Here is an 18,150-nt window from a genome sequence, read left to right on the forward strand (position 1 = left end):
TTCATGCAAGACACCGAAACATTTTCTTTCTTTAATATTTTTATTTATGATATAACCAAAACAGACGCCTGTGTTTATAATATCTACACTCACACAATGTACAGGTTACCATATAAAATCTACAAAATGATAATGACAAACATTTAGTTTGACAGATAACAGTTGTACAGCATAAAGTGATAGAACACTGTTTGTTTTGCCATATATATATTTATCTGTGTTTGGCACTTGACCACATGTTGCTGTCTTGTGCGGTTTAGAATGCCAGATGCTAAATAATTTTTTTTTAATGAAGGAGAATCTACAAACATGAAAAAACAACAACATTTTTTTCCTTTTGTTATTAATTTTAAATTCAAGCTCCTTCACGAATCGTTCTGATCAGCATGTGGCTGAAGAACGTTTGATCATTACAACCTTGACTTCACAGCAAATTCAGTGGAAACCACAGAGAGTTTCTGATGGCTATCCATCATACACATGGCCTCAAATAAGATGTGGTTTGCTTGTGAGCGAGTGTTTGTGTATTTATAAATGGACGGTAGATTTGCATCACACAAAAAGCATATCCATTTACACAGTCCCTTGCATTTTAAAACACAGTCACTTCTAACCCTGAGGATGTGCAGACATATTCATACACATTAATATTCTGTCCAATACGCTTCAATTGTCTCTCCATAGTCATGTCACCGACAGAATGCTCGCAAGTCCTGACCGAAATGTATGCATAGACAAACACTGGATAAACACACGAGTACTCAAAAAGCACCACATACATACATACATACCACATACACGCATATTCATCTTAAAATGTACAGAATGAAAATGCAGAGAATACATTCAGTTTGACCCACATGTATTATGTGCAAAATTATTTGAGCTGTTATTTTACCCAGGATATAAAAATAAAATACTATGGCCAAGATTCAGTCAAATTTGAATTGGCGTTAGCATGTTGCTAATGCTAACATGTAGTATTTTGTTGATGGTGTGGGCAGAACATTGACTGAATCATGGTCTGGATAGAGCAGAAAGTGTGCTAGAAATCTGACGTGAATCTGTTGGCTGGCTATAAATGCTGCAGGGGTTCATGGTCTGCTGTGTATGTGCATAGTAATGTGTGGTCTTTACTGCTCATTGTCACAGTCATACATAGATATGCTTTTACTGTACAAATGATTATTTGAAACAGAAGAAAATGTCATATTTCAATAATAGCAGTTTCAGAATGAAAAGCATTTTCCGTGGTGTGATACATTTTTATCACCCACCAAGTTAAACCATACATTACTGTATATCTACAATTTCTTTTTTCTAATACTTTTTCATGTTTCCTCTTTTGAAGCAGCAAAATCAGTATTATTGTTGTCCCTATGAAAATATTACTTTGTAAAATGAATTTTTCCAACTATTATTGTCAGTCCTATGCATCAAGTATTAATGTTTAAAAAATATTTGTAATAATTATTACTTTTTATTTTTATTTTTATACATTATACTGGTGCTCATAAAAGGAGCACCATCATGACCATCATCCCAACCATTCCTTTAAGAATTTCTATCACAGGCTCTGTCATCATAATGTTGAAAAAAAAAAAAACTTCAAGTAAAAAAACTCTGTGTCGCCCAAGCGCCTCTCTTAAATAGATGTACAGTGTGTGCTGAATGGAATTGAAGTACTAGGAACACTATGAATGACAATAGTTATTGTGTGTGTGAAATGATTTAATTGAGTAAATTCTTAAAAATAATTCTTAAAAAAACTATAGTTTGGTGTTTAGAAAGCATATGCAATCTGGGATTTTTGACGAAGTGTCATATTATCCCATGCTTAGAAAATGTTGCTTCAGCTCCCTCTCAAACCTCTGTTAATTTTTAAAGCTCTTTTTGAGGGGGTTTATTTCAGTACCAAAATTTTACAACAGGATGCAATGTCACTTGCATCACTGCCTAAAAAGCCTTATGTGAGGAATTCACAGAGAGACACATGTACACCAGCTTCTTAGTGCGCATGGCCTCTGTATATGAGTTTCTGAACGTTACCTGATGTGTGTCTGTGGGGAAGAAAATAGTTGCATGTTTCCATGCTTGGTGTTCAGTGGGAAACCCACAGACACTCAGATAGGGGTGTAGTTTTGGAGTCCAGGCTCTGACCGAACAAAAAGACTTGTGTAAGAGAGGTCATGACAGTAGCGAGACGCTATTGATTCACTGGCCGGCACTGCTGGGATCGCACTGCAACAGTCGCACGATGGATGGGTCGCTCTTTGCTCCCTCTACAAACTCTTCGAGTGACAGCTTACCTGAGGGAGGACAAAGGGTCAGAGGTTAAAAATAACCAGTGTTTGCCTGGTTAGCATGATTAATTTAGCCATTCGAAAGCACTTATGTATTTAGACAAAGCTATTTATTTTTTTGCGCAAGATCTGAATCTCAAAAATACCAGACTTAAGTACCTCTTTAAATGTGATGTTTTCATAATTACTTTGAGATATGGTTAGTGTAATGTCAAATGTACTGACAAGAATTTATGACTATACTAGACCTTATGTAGCCCCGCCCCTTTTCAGCGCTGCGCTCGTTGTCTTATGACTTCCGGTCTGTATTATCACAGTGATTTTGCGTGTTTATTAATGAACGGCTCGTTTTAAAATATTCCCGGGCGACTGACATTTGTTAAGACATCTGCTTTAAACATTACAGTCCTCATGATAACTTTCGTTAACTTCACATTAAGTAAATCCACTTCAAAAGCTAATTACTCCTGGACAGCAATGCCATAGAAATATACAGAGCGACCGCAAAAACGGAAGTTAAAAGACAATATTCTAAAGATGGCGGCACCCTCGTTTCTCTGGTGATAATTCAGATAATTAATGTGGTAACATAATATAACATAATATTTTGAGTTTCTATTTATTAAACCAATCTCCATCATCGTATTAACTCAAAGTTTTAATTTCAATGAACTCAAAATGTCAAGGCAACCAACTTACTTTTTTAAGTTTAAAACCAACATTATTTTTTCTATCTGTCTATCTGTCTCTCTCTCTCTCCACACACACACACACACACACACACACACACACACACACACACATGCAGTATATTTTTTCAGAATATGTTAACTTTAAATGTTATATTGAACAATATAGTTAAAATTAAGTACTTTACATGTGCAGTAAAACATCTTAGTCACATCAAAACAAGTGCACTTTGTTAAATCGACAAAATATTATTAAAACAATGATTTGTACTTTATGTGAATGAAATCCATCTTCAATGAAAATCTACTTTAAAGTAAAATTTTAATCTGCCATTATTACTAAGTGCACTTTTTAATTCAAAGTGTACTTCAGTGTGTTAAGAAACAGTCATGAAAGTACAATTACAGTATGTTGCCTTTTATTTCATTAATATGATTGGTTTACAAGGGGACAGAAAGCTCACCATCACGATTTGTGTCCATCTGGCGGAAGATCTTCTCTGTGCGTTTCTCAGGCGTGGACTCGTCCTCTGGCATCTTCATCACTGCAGATACCATCCTATAGATGGCCTGAAGAAGACACACAAAGGATTTCAGTTAGCTAAGCACTCTAACAAGCATATCTATATTAAGATGCTGAACCCGTTGCAATGCATTGTGATGCATTATGGGATTGCAATGCAATGCATAATGGGATTGTCTTATCTGGGAAAGATACATGCAATGCTGCGTTAGGATTTGCTAGCTTTTGGTTTAGGAGTGCACCTATGATGCTGTTACAGGCGAAGCAGGCACTAAAAGCTGCCTTTTGTAAATCTTATTAGAGAAAATTAGAGAACTCTGGGTATGATTTGGAACTGGAGCCATCACTTCATAACTATTTCAAAGTAACCATAGCAACTGTTTTTCTCAGGTAACTGAATGAATTGAAAAGGAAATTACAGCCATTTGTGTGCACTCAGCTGTCGGATTCAGGGAGTGCACTTAGGAAGTTGACACATCTCACCAACTGCTACAACGCCGTGAAATTTACCTAAATACGGGCAAAAATAATTGCCTGCTGCACTCAACTCTCCCTATCTGAGCAAAACATCATGCACAAATGAATATTGCTATATGAAGTAACCTACTTTTTGTGATATAAAAAACAAGGTAATAAGGCACAAGCCAAATCCATTTGCTATGTTTATTCACTGAATGGGAATAGCTGAAATATAAATTAATATACACAATAAGGTTAGAAAATATATCTTCTGTAAGTATTAAAAACCAAAAGAAACGTGTTTTTGTACACAATGGTTGATTGATAATGAAGCTTCTCATAATATAGGCACTACTTTAATAAGTTTGTGATAAAACAGAGGCTAAATTGACAGCTTATTAATTGAAACTAGCACAATCTACATTTATGTTCAAAAGACACACTACAGTCTCTGAAATGTGCCCTAACCAGGCATAAAGTGTTAGTTTTCAGTCTAAAATTTTGATTCAATCAGAGAGTTGAATTTTAAACCAATCAGATTTTATTGTAAGTGGAGTGACAATCAACTTGCCTTGGGTCTATAGTTTGGACAAAAACTCAAACAAACACTCTAAATGGCCACTACTAATCATTTCGGTTTCACTTTATATACTGACAGTCACTCATATCTCCACAAATGATAGCCTAAACTTAAAAATTAATGTTTTTTATTTTTTGTTTCCCCGCTGAAAAAAACAAAACAAAACAAAAAACAGCTAAAACCAGCTCAAGCTGGTTGGCTGGTCTTAGCTGGTTTAAACTGGTCAAGCTGGTCTCCTCCCAGCTAAAACCAGCCTGACCATCTTAAGTCGCCAAAACCCCTATTAAATGAGCCTGCTCAACCAGCTGAACAGCTGGAAGACTAGCCAACCATATGCTGGTTTTAGCTAGTTTTTCTTTTCTTTTTAGCAAGAAAGTACCTAAACATGGAGGAAATGGGTTTTCTCACTTTGTCAGGAGACGTCTGTTATGTTTCAACTGAGAGTGATAGAATCACACTCATAAACTCACACACCTGTACAATCTCGAGCATTTCCGCCTTGCTTATGTATCCATTGCCATCCAGATCGTACATACTGAAGGCCCACTTTAGCTTCTGATCCAAACGGCCGCGTGACGTGACGCTCAGGGCAATGATAAACTCTCTGAAATCTATTGTTCCATCTCCGTTGGCGTCGAAGGTTCTGAAGACGTGCTCCGCAAACTTTGACGCGTCTCCGTAGGGGAAAAAGTTGCCGTAGATCTTCTTAAATTCTTCCATGCTGAGCGCACCACTGGGGCAGTCCCGCAGGAAGCCCTTGTACCACTCCTGGATCTCATGCTCGGTGAAGTCTGTGTTATCCAGCAGGTCCTGTATCACCTCGGGACGGAGTTTGCTGTTCTGCTTTCCCATGTTGATAGTCTGGTTTCAACTAGAAGAGAAAAAAGAGAATAACTGTTTTTTAAATGTCTAACAGTAAGTTACTCTAAAGTAAATACGCTTATCTCAGCCTACATTCTGACGTACAACCCAGAAGCACTGCACTGTTACACTACGTGAACTCACTCAGAGGCCCACACAGAAGAAAATGAATAGTTTTATTTATATAGTTAAAAAATAGTTATTTTGGGGGGTTTGCGCACAAAAAGTATTCTTGTCGCTTGATAAACTTAAGGTTGAGCCACTGTAGTCACTTGGACTATTTTACCAATGTCTTTACTAACTTTTCTGGGATGGCAGATATCGATTACCTAGCAGCCTATGAAGGAGTGAGCCAGCTCTCAGATTTATCTTCAGATCAAAATATCTTAATTTGTGTTCCGAAGATGAACGAAAGTCTTACGGGGTTGGACAACATGAGGGTGAGTAATTACTGACAGAATTTACATTTTTGGGTGAACTAACCCTTTAATAATTGTTTTGTCTTATCTTAAAGGTGACATATCATGCCCCTTTTCACAAGATATAATATAAATCTATGGTGTCCCCAGAATGTGTCTCTGAAATTTCAGCTAAAAAAATATTACCCCACAGATCATTTTTTATACCATGTTAAAATGGGCACTTTTTGGGTGTGAGAAAAAACGCGCCATTTTTGTGTGTGTCCCTTTAAATGCAAATGAGCTGCTGCTCCCCGCCTCTGTTCAGAAGACGGCCGATCCTTTACACGAGCTTCGGATACAACAACAAAACACGCGAATAATAATCTCACTCATCCAAAATTTCAGAAATAACCAGTGTAGTGCAGCCATACAAAGAGAAGATTCAGGAAGAAATTGCATCCTTTAGACAGCACCTGGACTTTTCTGAATGGTTAGTGGATACAGTTATGTAGGCTAGTTGTTGTGGAGATTTCTTGCCATTTGTAAAAAGGCATTTGTTTTGCACATCTCATCGACTTGCATGTTTAACTTTTACACAAGTTGACAGTTCCCTGAGGTCTTTATAAGACAGCTGTGGCATTTTTGGTCAAATAGTGTTCTGTGCTCGTTTGTGCAGCCAACGACAGAACAGTCTGCATGCTTTGCTTGAACTTTTGCCATTGCCTTAAAACTGATTATACTGTTGTCGCTTGCGAAAAACAAAATGGCGGCGCCTTGGGTGGAAACGTGCAGATTAAGGGGCAGTAATATTATAATAATATCCCCTTCCTACGTCAGAAGGGGAGCGAAATCTGATCGGCTTAATTTTTGACATGCTTGCAGAGAAAGGCTTACCTAAACCATTTTTTCTTACATCAGCAGTATCTCAGATTTTCATCTTTTTTTCCAGATCACTGATTTGACCTTCTATTCGCATACATTATAGCGCAACAATTTTCAAGTGTCTATTTCTCCTTTTTTAGAGACAAAAAAGAAATAAGATTCTCAGTTTTAGTCTCATGAGCTCTGCAATAAACATACACAGCAGAAAACAGCAATGTTGCATTGCCTAAACCCTGACGGTACGAGCCCCTTGTTGTAATTGTACTAGTATGTATGCAAAGCACACATATCTGCCACATATCGAAAATTTCTCTTCCTTTTCCCATCTGTCAACTGAACTTTCCACTGGTAGACCGCAGTGCATGCTTTCACCTTCTGCAGTGTGTGTCTATGTGTGTGTGCAGCTGCACCAAAATCATTTCCTGATGCAAATCTCTTATAAAAACCCACGTGCCTGCCATCTTACATACATATGATCTCGAGAGCACATATCAGGGTAATTCTATGAAATCACTGCTTTTTCCTGGTTCATTTTAATACAGCAAGGAGAAGCTGCAAACATCCTAATCCTAATGATGTAAGGAAAAAAAAAACATTAAAATAATGTCTATTAACAATGCATTAAGTAATCACAATAAAAGTCATTTTTATATATGCATAATATTTACGTCAGGCACACAAATGGCATGTACAACGACTCTTTATTCTCATCCACGTCCACTGAGATGAGAGTGGATGGAGAGTGATGGGGACAAAAAATAACACTAGGGAGATTATAAGATTGAGAAAATGAAACTCCTCTTGTAAACAGGAAGCAGTCCATCAGTTTGCCTTTCACTGCTCCTCACGTAGCGCATGTGACCGTCCTGCCCGACACTATGTATAGTGTTTATTTATCTTTTATTTAACAAAATATGAAAAAAGTGATAGAAAAAATAATGAAAAATATAAAAATGTACTCTTTGACCTTTAGTGCACATTTATCTGTCCCACATCTGTTTCTCTCTCGCTTACAGTATGTGCTTGTGGGAAACTGTTAGTCATAAATGGTGAAATATCTTTGAAGTTGAAATGAATTAGTCAAATGAATGTCAAGAAATAGTTTTAAAGATATTAATCATACCAGTCAAAAAGTTTTCTTTTCAGTTTTGGTCATTTCTGTGAAAAAAATAATGATATTAGCATAATATTCATAAAATCATTTTCCTTGGCCCCTTATAATTCACTTCTGTTCAAATGTGTGGTGTAAGTAAGATTTTTGTTTTTGAAGAAATTAATGCTTCTGTTCAGGAAAGAAATACTGAATTGATCAAAAGTGACAGTAAATACATTCATAATGTTACAAAAGATTTATATTTCAAAGAAATGCTGGTCTTTTGAACTTTCTATTCATCAAAGAATCCTGGATAAAAAAAAATAATATCACAGTTTCTACAAAAATATGAAGCAGCACAACTGTTTTCAACATTGACAATAATAAAAACTGTTTCTTGAGCAGCAAATCCACATATGAAAATGATTTCTGAAGGATCACTTGGCACTGAAGACTGGAGAAATTATGCTGAAAATTCAGCTTTGCCATCACAGGAATAAATTAAATTTTAACATATTAAAATAGAAAACAGTTAGCCTATATTTTAAATTGTAATAATATTTTACAGTATCACTGTTTTTTTTTGTTTTTTTTTAACAGCATTTTTGATCAAATGCAGCCTTAGTGAGCATAAAAAAAATCTTACTGTCCCCAAACTTTTAAAAGGTTATTTTAATTTTATTTTAACTTTGAATTATGTGCCCATGGAAACCTAGAGGAAAATAGTATTGCGTTGTCAAAGTTTTTGACTTTGACTTATGTGTTTACCATCAATTTTTTTTGTCTGCTTACACATGATTGTACCATTAGACCATTTACGAACATCTAGAACTGTTTTCTGAACAATTTCTGTATTCTCCCATGATCTTCAAAGGCCTGACCAAACTGAACACTCCATCCTCACCTCTCTCTACAAACCAGAGCCTTCAACCACACACACATACATACTACCTCCACCCATCCAGTCTGAGCACACAAAGCACAACAGACCCATTTGTCCACAACAGACTTTCATGCCGCTTCTGTGGATGGAGCAGATGGATAAAAGCATTGTGATCAATCAAAGTGTAATTGCTTAATGGATATGCGGCATTTATATTACATTCCACCTGTTGTCATGGTAACAGACCGTCTAATCTTACTGTTAGTGAAACACAACATTTGGCTTTGTATCAAAAATGTGCCAGTATTCAACAATGGTATTTATGGATAAATAAAACAATAGAATGTAACTAAACTAGATTCTCTGAAACATAGATAGAATAGCATGTCTATTATTGTCTGGTATCTCTTGGCCTTTTCGATCATTGATGACATCACCTCTTATCCCTCTTCAGGACAAGCCATGTTCTTGAGAACCTGAGCTTAGCCCGAATGGCTCGTGGGATCACTGATGTTCTTGGCCAACAGCTCAAAGATCTCTGTCTCAAATTAACCCTAAGACTCTTAGAGCCTCCAATAGCACTTCGGTGACGTCACGCTTACACAACGCAGGCCCACAGACAGCTTGGCCATGTGGTGCTACAGGTGGACACAAGGCACAGATGTCCCTTCAATGACCTGAGGACAGGTGACTAGTTACTCAAGAACATGTCACACCCACCAAACTAAATATATGCAGTTTATATACATACATACATACATACATATAGCCTATATATAAATATTTTGTACTAAAACTAAAACTTAAAAATCATTGTTGTTAATCAAATTAAATAGAATATTAATATTAGATAAAAAACATAAAGAAATGTTGCATTGGCATCTAACTGAAATAAATTTAAATTTAAGTACTAAAATAACTAACTTAAACGGAAATAAAAAAACTAAAGTAGAAATATAAAAAACAAATGAAAATGACAAAAACAAAATGACTCAAACTGAAATAATACTAAAATAACAGTGTTTGCCATTGGGATAAAAACTTATTTCATGTATATATAGGCCTACCCTATAATATAGTATCCTTTTTACATATATATTTTGTTCAAAGCTTTTCACATTTTACAGAACATAGTATCCTAGTTTTAAATAAATACTTTTAAAGATATTTAGATATTTTACTAGACAAAAGTACTGATTCATTCATTCATTCTTTCATTCATTCAGTCAGTCATTCATTCAAAGGACAGTGGTGTGTGTGTGTGTGTGTGTGTGTGTGTGTGAATAAATAAATAAATAAATAAATAAATGAATGAAAGAAAGAAAGAAAGAAAGAAAGAAAGAAAGAAAGACAGAAAGAAAGAAAGAATGAATATATGAATGAACTCAGAGCCAAACATTTAATTCAACTATTTTCCTTCTCATCTTTGATCACCAGAGAACACGTAGAACATCCAGTTTGACGTTCAAACCAAACTGATTTGTGACATCTGACTTGTGTTGACAGCCTTACAAAAGCATGAGCCATCAAAGAGATAGAAATTAACATTCTCTCAACAGTGGGCATTCAATGACAGAACAAGACACAGGAAGGTGTGTGTTGTTTGATAGAAAAGTTGCTATTTCCCCTCCACCCCTCAAAACCACAGAGACCGAATAAAACCACAAGCTCCGAAACTGAAGTCTGACTGTGGAAAATGTCATGCTGTATTCATCTTTGTGAGGGTTCTATTGAAATGAATTCATCAAATGCTCTCATAGTTTCCTTGTTCTTTCCCATGCTCACCAAAATACACCACTGTGTTAACTGTGCAAGAAAGTACAGCATTTCTGTTTATGAGTTATCATGGGTACATCTAGTGACATAAGTCAATGTGGAAATTTCCTTCACATATCAGCAGTCATCTACAGTGCTGCATTTACATGGCTAGGTTCAGTGTATGCTCAAATTAAAATCATGGGGAAAAATCAAGTGAGCATTAACATAATGATAGCCAGCGTGCTCAATATGAAAATGTATCTGGATCAATTAATTTTTTATTCACAGATCTCATGTATCTCACTCACATATAGCTATTCATTTTATGCCAAACCCTCACAAGACTGTTGGTTTCTGTGGCTCACTGCTGGCAACTGTTTACCTCAATCTGCACTTTACATCTGTGCCATTTTATCACCAAATTCATGCCACATCAGTTTCAGTTTGTCTCATTTATAACCATTTAGCCCAGGTTTCACCTGTGTTTCCTCATGTTAGGATATGTATTACAGATTTCAAAATGTAAACTTCAGAATACATTTGGAAATTTGGTCTTTACATGTCAGCCTATCAGCTCAAAATATCTTTTTAATCTTTTTTTAAATGGTGTATGCATTTTTACTGAAAAACATGTCAAATGCTAATGCAGTGTTTGATTCATTCAATATAATAAAAATTAAATAATGTTTGCTGTTAATTGTAAAGTTTTTGGTCCAGAAGATGATGATGAAAAGTCCAAAAGGTTCAATAAAACAAACAAGTAATCCACATGAAGAAAGGCAATGTGACAGCATGTAGAACACAACAATAACGGACCGCTAAATAGAGCAAAAAGAGGAACTTAAATACACAGTGATGAAAAAAATAATGAACAGGTATGATTATTGAATGAGTGTCCATGACAACTAATTACTGGCGGGAAACTAGGAAAAAAGGAAACACAGGAAACAGGTAACTGAGGCATATAAAATGTCCATGAAAATGAAACTAAACACACAGATTGTGACAGAACGCCAGATCAAGAACGTGTGACAGAACGCATGGATAGATCAAGGGAATAAGGGTGGAGGTTCTGGAGGTGGACGAGGGACCAGCAAGGTGCTGGTAACAAATAGGGGAGAAGATCGGAGGAACCAGGGTGGAGCAGAGAAAGAGAGAAGCCATGGAGGAGTTGATGGTGGGAGGAGCCATGGAAGAGATGACGGTGGAAGGGCCCATGGAGGAGTGGATGGTGGTAGGATCCAGGGAGGAATGGACGGCCTCAGAACGAGATGGCCATGAGGCAATCCACGACGGCAGTGATGGAGGGAGGAGCCAAGGTTGTAGTTAGTGGTAGGATATAGAGGCCCAGGCTGAGTCCGTGGGACCAAGAGACCCGGTGAGACTGGGAGGCCAAGGCGGAGTCCCGGTGACGAGCGGCTGAAGTGGAGCCAGGTTGCCGGAGGCTTGTGGCAGACAGCCTGGAAGTCTGTGGCGATGGTGGAGCAACGACTGACCAGGTCGGAGCAAGTGGGACAAGGGAGCCCGGAACTGAGGGCTCAGAGGGATGAGACAGAGCCCAGGACTCCTCATGCCAGGGCAGAGATGAGGACCGGAAGCCACAAGGCAGATCAGGGGTGCATGGCTGGGCTGATGGTGGAGCTGAGGGGCTGAAGGGAGCCAGTGGAGCCAAGGGAATTGCTGGCTTCGGTGGAGCTTGTAGGAGAAGATTGGGTGTGGATGAAGGCTCCGTGATGGACAGGGATGGTGGTGACAAAGAACACGATGACGACTGAGATTGGTGGAGACGAAGAACTTGGACTGGACAGGACCAGCGGCGATGAAGACACATTAGTGTAGGAAAGGACTAGTGACAGAGAAGTTTTGTGGGTGGGAAACACTACCTCAGTCTCCCAGTCGACCAGGCCTTCTTCCTCATCCATCACCACCAATATTCCATGTTGTGGCAGGCTCACACACCTGGTCAGCCAGGACCTCAGGCTTTGCATCCGGGACGGACTAAAGTGTGGCTGGACGCTGGCCACGGAGTCCTCTTTCTCTTCGCCTACATCAAAAGAAGATCCGTCGACCCACAGGGCGAAGCGCCCAGCAGGAGTTTCCTCGTGGCATCACCAGCCGGATCTTGTCATCGAGTCTGATCCAAAACCCTTCCATGAGAGTGATGTTGTTGCAGATAGCGAGGTGGCTCCTCCACATACTCCTCTATGTTCCTTCCTCCTTGAATCATGACCTCGTTGGGTCTGTTACAGCTCCCCATCAAAGCTACATTGATGGAGGCAATCCCCATTTTCACTTCTTTAAGTTCCAGTATTCTGTAACATTTAGGTACAGATGATAAAGATGAATAGTTAAAAAGGTTAAATAAAAGAACACATTTATTAAGAAATAGAATTAGCAATAAAAATAAAAATACGTTTTTAGTTTTTAAAGTTAAGTTAGATATGATTATTGCAGAATGTGGTTTCATTTCTGAATGAATCCATATTTTTGAATAAATCGGTTGAGTCAAAGATTCAATGACCCATTCCTTATAACAGTCACTTGAATTACTTAGCAAGATCTGGCCATATTATTAAGTGATGCAGTCTATAAATACTAATATTGGGTTTCTGGAGATATTAAATGTGAAATTCGCTAGCAGGAGTCTTTGCATTGACTGCAAATAACAACCATCAAACACTTTCCTTTAACTACACATAGTTAAATTTTCTTCTGCTAACTAGCCAACAAATCTGCTTCAAAATCTCTCCCTCTCTCTCTCTCTCTCTCTCTGTCTCTCTCCTTGTACCTGAAGGATTAACTCAAGGTTCTGTTGGGCTAATCTGAAGCAGTAGGATATAAATATAGACTCATGTCTGTTATGTAAGGACCACTAAATATCTTATACCAGGACTTGGTGAAAAAGAAAGCACAGCATGTGCACGTTATGGAATCCACTGGTAATGCGTAAAACACAACAATGTGCTTTTCTAACTCAAAATCAAATTTTGAGTCATGCATAAATCAAGACATTTTTCACTGCTGAGTCTGCATTAATCTGCAACATCAGGATCACCCAATATTAAATATGAAATATGCAATATAAAATAAATCCATCAGAATTCAATGAGTAAAACTTTCTAAAATAAGCTGGGATTCTGCATGGATGTAGAAAGTCAGTGACCATAATATAAGGATTTGCAGGGCTAGGTTAAAAATGGTGACTTTCTCTCTCAAGGCGTGACCTCTGCTGAGATCTTTGCCTTCATAAATTGGTTTTAAAACACTATGAAATAAGAGTGTGGCATTTGGAATAATGGTTGCGTATAAACCATTCCATTCCAATAATGGTTGCGTATAAAAGTACAAGCAGTTGAAAGCTAGAGTAAAATTACCATATAAATGTCTCGCTTGCCTGAGAAAAATTCAGTGAATGTACTTGAAAGTAGTTATAAATATCACACACCCTAGGCTGACATTTTTTTTATACCAGTGCCGAGGTCGTTAAGGTCCATATTTCCTGTCAGAAGACACAGCAAATTTAGATTAATACCCAGACTTTTGACGTTAAACATGTTTGTCCAGTTCAAATGTAAACGTTCAACAATCAATCTAAAAGCTTTAACTGCTTGTAAACTATCCTTGCTTGACCTCGACACAATCCTCCATCCATCTGTGAGAACGGCCCTAACCGCCATCGTGAGACATACTCGACAATTCCAGCACATGCTCTTAACGTAAATATTTGCAAAGTGCCTATTTTTGGAAACATTTTTTTCATACCATTTGCAGTTTTAAATCATGGTCCATTACAGCAATTGTGACAGGACATGTCAACAAACTGGAAATGCTTTTATATCACAGCCTCAGTGCTTACAAACTGAATGTAGATGAACTCAAGCGTGAAATCACTATGGCTCAACACCACTTCTCATTACAATGTGCTATTACTGTTCTCAGCTGCTGTCACTTACATTACAATAATAACTAGCCTCAGCCTCATTAAAAATACACACAATCCTCACGAGTCAATCTAAACACCGTGGGCAACACATTGCACTGGGCATCACAGTCCACTGCGACTCAAAAGCTCTTAGAGATGTTAAGGAGATGAAGCATTTTATAAGAGAGACAAGTCACAGTATATGCTTTTACCATGATTATACTGAAGCTGAAACTCAGAGAAGATGGCCTCTGTAGCCACCAGGTCTATATTTGCACTGCCATGAAGTGCACAACTAAACAGAAGACATTAATGAACAGCACTGGTCATAATGCTCTGATACCAAACCTATGTTAATCTATACAGTCAGTCTATATGCTAGAGATTAAACTTTTATTATCCATGTTTGCCTTCAAGCGTATACTACACATCTTACACACAAATAATATGTCCTTTGTTTTTCAGCATTTTTAGACTCTTTTCGCTGTTCACTTCAATATTTATTTATTTTTTACAATACAAGTATTCTATGTAGTCACTCATTTAATATAACCTCAGTTAATATTTGAAATAATTCTACTAGAATTTGCAAAGTTTTGTTTAAAATACTTTTAAAGCAAGTCAAACAACAGGACACTGCTGTTACACAGCTGTTCTTTAATGGCATCCATGAACCAATTCCATGAACATCCATGGAACCTTTCCATTGCACAAAAGGTTTTTAAAGTGGAAAATGGTTCTTAAGTTCACTTAATTGTTCTTTGAGGAACCCAGAATGGTTCACCTTCACCTTCAGTTCCACCTGTTGGACCTATGATGTCGCCAGCTTTCTTTCCTCCTTTCTTCCCTTTCTATACCATCTCTGAGTCGGCAGCTCTTCACAGGAAGCTCTTTAAACGCACACTCCCCTCTCCTTTTCAAAATTTCCTTGTCTCTTTATTTTTCTCCCCCTCGGCTCTCTGGGGCTTTACTAAACTCTCCCACAAAGCCGCTCGTCTCTGTTTCCACATCCCTACAGACCGTCACATTTTTCCAAGCGCCCACTTGCGTCTTTTTAGACAGATTGTGGGTTAAAACTCTGCCTGAGCAGAATGCTTTCTGAACAGCCAGTCAGATAAAAAACAAGCAAAATTAACGTCACTGTGTAACCTACATGCATGCCTCAACAATACAAAAGGGAAAAAAAGAGCGTCTCAAATACTTCCTGCAACCTGAGATGTTTTGTCAAGTGTTCTCAGAACATGTTTGTCACTTAACCAGAGTTCTCAGTAATACTTCACAAATAACTATATCATATTTCTCTATTTTTCAGTGTACTTGTGATCAACCACTCAATAATGAGAGTCATTAGTCATTTGGAGCAAAAGGCTTATTTCCTCTTTCACATGATACATGTGACTGAATCAATAGGTGAGCTGTTATAACTGCGTTGTAACTTAAAAACCTTTGCATATGCTTTAAAAATGTTTGCACTTTTTAAATGACAATTTATGGGCTCGTATTAATTACATGGACTATTTGCATTTTTTAAAATTCATACATGCGTATAAAAGCTGAAGAGTTATTCACAATTGTGAAGAACTTGGTGACCAGTTAGACTTTCCTTTATACATGTATATATACATTTTAACCCAGCATGTTGTTTAGACATATTCGGATATTCAAAAAACTCTAGTATCTGCATGGCACTTCAAAATGCATAGCTTAGATGTAGCCTCATGCAGTGTTCCCTCCTCTAAGCCTTATGTTCCAGGATTTATCCAAAGCCAAATGATCTGACATTCACTCAGGTCGGTCGCCTTCCAGCATGTTGTCAGTTCCAGGTTTCTCAGTGGAAGAAGGAGAGATCAGGTGACCTTCATTCTCCAGATAGAGATGCCCTCATCCTAATAGTTCAAACTGTTGTATCAAACAACAGTTTGCTTCCAGTCATCCAAACCTCATGGGAAACTGAAAAATCTCAGCTGTCTCTTTTCAATTTCATGTTCTCGTCCTCTTGTGCATCAGTGCATGGCCACCATATAACTGCACTGAGACTTCACCTGCAAGAAAAAGAGCAAAGCATGGAGAAAAAGGACAGAACTCACCTCAGGTGGTTGTTCTGTTGCTGTGCCGTGAGATTTTAGATTGCCATAACCCGGGGATCTCTGCAGGGAAGAGGCGTTGTGTGGCCTCAGTGGTGATATGCAGCTACAGGTATCAGGAACAAGCTTTGATGCAACCAGCAGCTCCAACGAAAAACTCCACAAGACTCACCCGCAGCTTAGTTCAGAGCACCAAACTGCCTCCCCCAGTGACGTCAAAGCTGCTGGTCACATGACCTGCCTGAAAAGCCTATGAGAGCCACCGTTGCCCTGGCAACAGGAACTCAGCATTGACTCTTGCTCCTTGTCACTTCTTGATTATTTCTTAATGTCAGAAAAAACAGCTATTACTTTTCAAACTTAGTTATATAATATATATATACATTCAATTCTGCAGTCTTTCTATTAAAAGTTATAGAACATGTTTTTTTTTCTTATATTTCCCCCCGTGAAATATAAGTTTATCTGCAACTAAAAAACAAAATTTTCCCCCAAACTAGCCAGTCCCTATACTGAGAGGCAACTTAAATTAGCCAACTTAAATTTGTAACCCTACCTGGTTTTATGTTTTAATTTGATACATTTTGTCTATTTAATCGTAACATTTAGTGGTAGAAAATTTCAAAATCATAGACAATCGTTTGTAGACTATACAATAAACACACACACAAGAATTTAAAGCTTTCTCATCACTTGTTGCAATATGATGTTTTGTGTGTTTTTTTCTTCATGAAAAAAAGCAGTCTTTGCTCTGCAATGACTTTGTTGTTATGATCACATTGAGATGCACAGGACAGGTGGAGAGCGTTAGCGTTAAGAGCAGACGTCCCTCACATTGGAGGCCATGCTTTACTTAAGCAGATTAAAGGGAAGTCAAAGTCTCCTTCATTAGCCTTAATGAACAAACACATTTTAAGGCTACATGCTGAGTCAGTCATCTGCAGGGCTGCTATCTGCACGGGCACTCAAATCAAACCCAGAATGCATGACAACAAAACACGGGTGCACATGCAAAATACAGGCGATGACATCTCACGCAGACATCCACAGTCCGTGAAACATAATATGTCATAATACTATTATAACCAGTGCTGCTGATGTATTTACCTTCATCTGCATGATCATGTCTTAATGTTGGGTGAACTTTATTTCACCAAGAACAAATACAACATGTCCTTGGATCAACGTCATTGTTGATCCTGGAACAACATCCCAATCAACCAATTAGATTTGAAGTTTACAGTTTATGTCAAGTTTAGGCTTACAGCCAGGGTTAGGTGCTTCTACATCAGTGTTATTCACCTATCATTTCCTTCTGAGTTTAGATATGGGTAAGGGTTTGGTTGGGGTATGGGGAATCAAAATATGTTGATCCAGGAACACGTCTGACTTAGAAAATCGCGGTGACCCTTGGTGTTGATATTGCTTAGAGGTTGCTCTGTCACATAGCTCAGGAGACTTAAATGAGTTCTGTTTTGTTTCATTTAAGTATCAGCTTTGATGTCAAATTTGAGACATTGTTGGTATCTCTATGAAACTCTAGAAGAGAGGAGAGAGTCACTTTCTCTGAAGAAAAATCAGAGAAGCAGAGGCTTACTGTATGTCTCCGTTTGATCTCCATTGCATCTCATTGCTGTCTAGGAGAAACAACTGAGATACTAGAGAACGCATTTGTGATTTTTGCTTTTATATGTGTTTAACAACTCTTTAGG

General features: G+C 37.8%; 1 protein-coding gene across 1 annotated transcript; it reads right to left on the reverse strand.

Annotated features, from left to right (window-relative positions):
* Positions 1 to 46: 46 nt before the first annotated feature.
* Positions 47 to 16,608, reverse strand: ncaldb (neurocalcin delta b). The gene is made up of 4 exons (XM_079878269.1): positions 16,442 to 16,608; positions 5,029 to 5,425; positions 3,457 to 3,562; positions 47 to 2,309 (listed from the first exon to the last, which is right to left on the reverse strand). The coding sequence occupies exons 2-4, from the start codon at positions 5,404 to 5,406 to the stop codon at positions 2,215 to 2,217; spliced, it is 579 nt and encodes a 192-aa protein (XP_079734395.1). The 5' UTR covers positions 5,407 to 5,425; positions 16,442 to 16,608; the 3' UTR covers positions 47 to 2,214.
* Between the last annotated feature and the right edge of the window lie 1,542 nt (positions 16,609 to 18,150).

This window comes from Squalius cephalus (genome assembly GCF_949319135.1).
Source record: "Squalius cephalus genome assembly, chromosome: 8".
NCBI lineage: Eukaryota > Metazoa > Chordata > Actinopteri > Cypriniformes > Leuciscidae > Squalius > Squalius cephalus.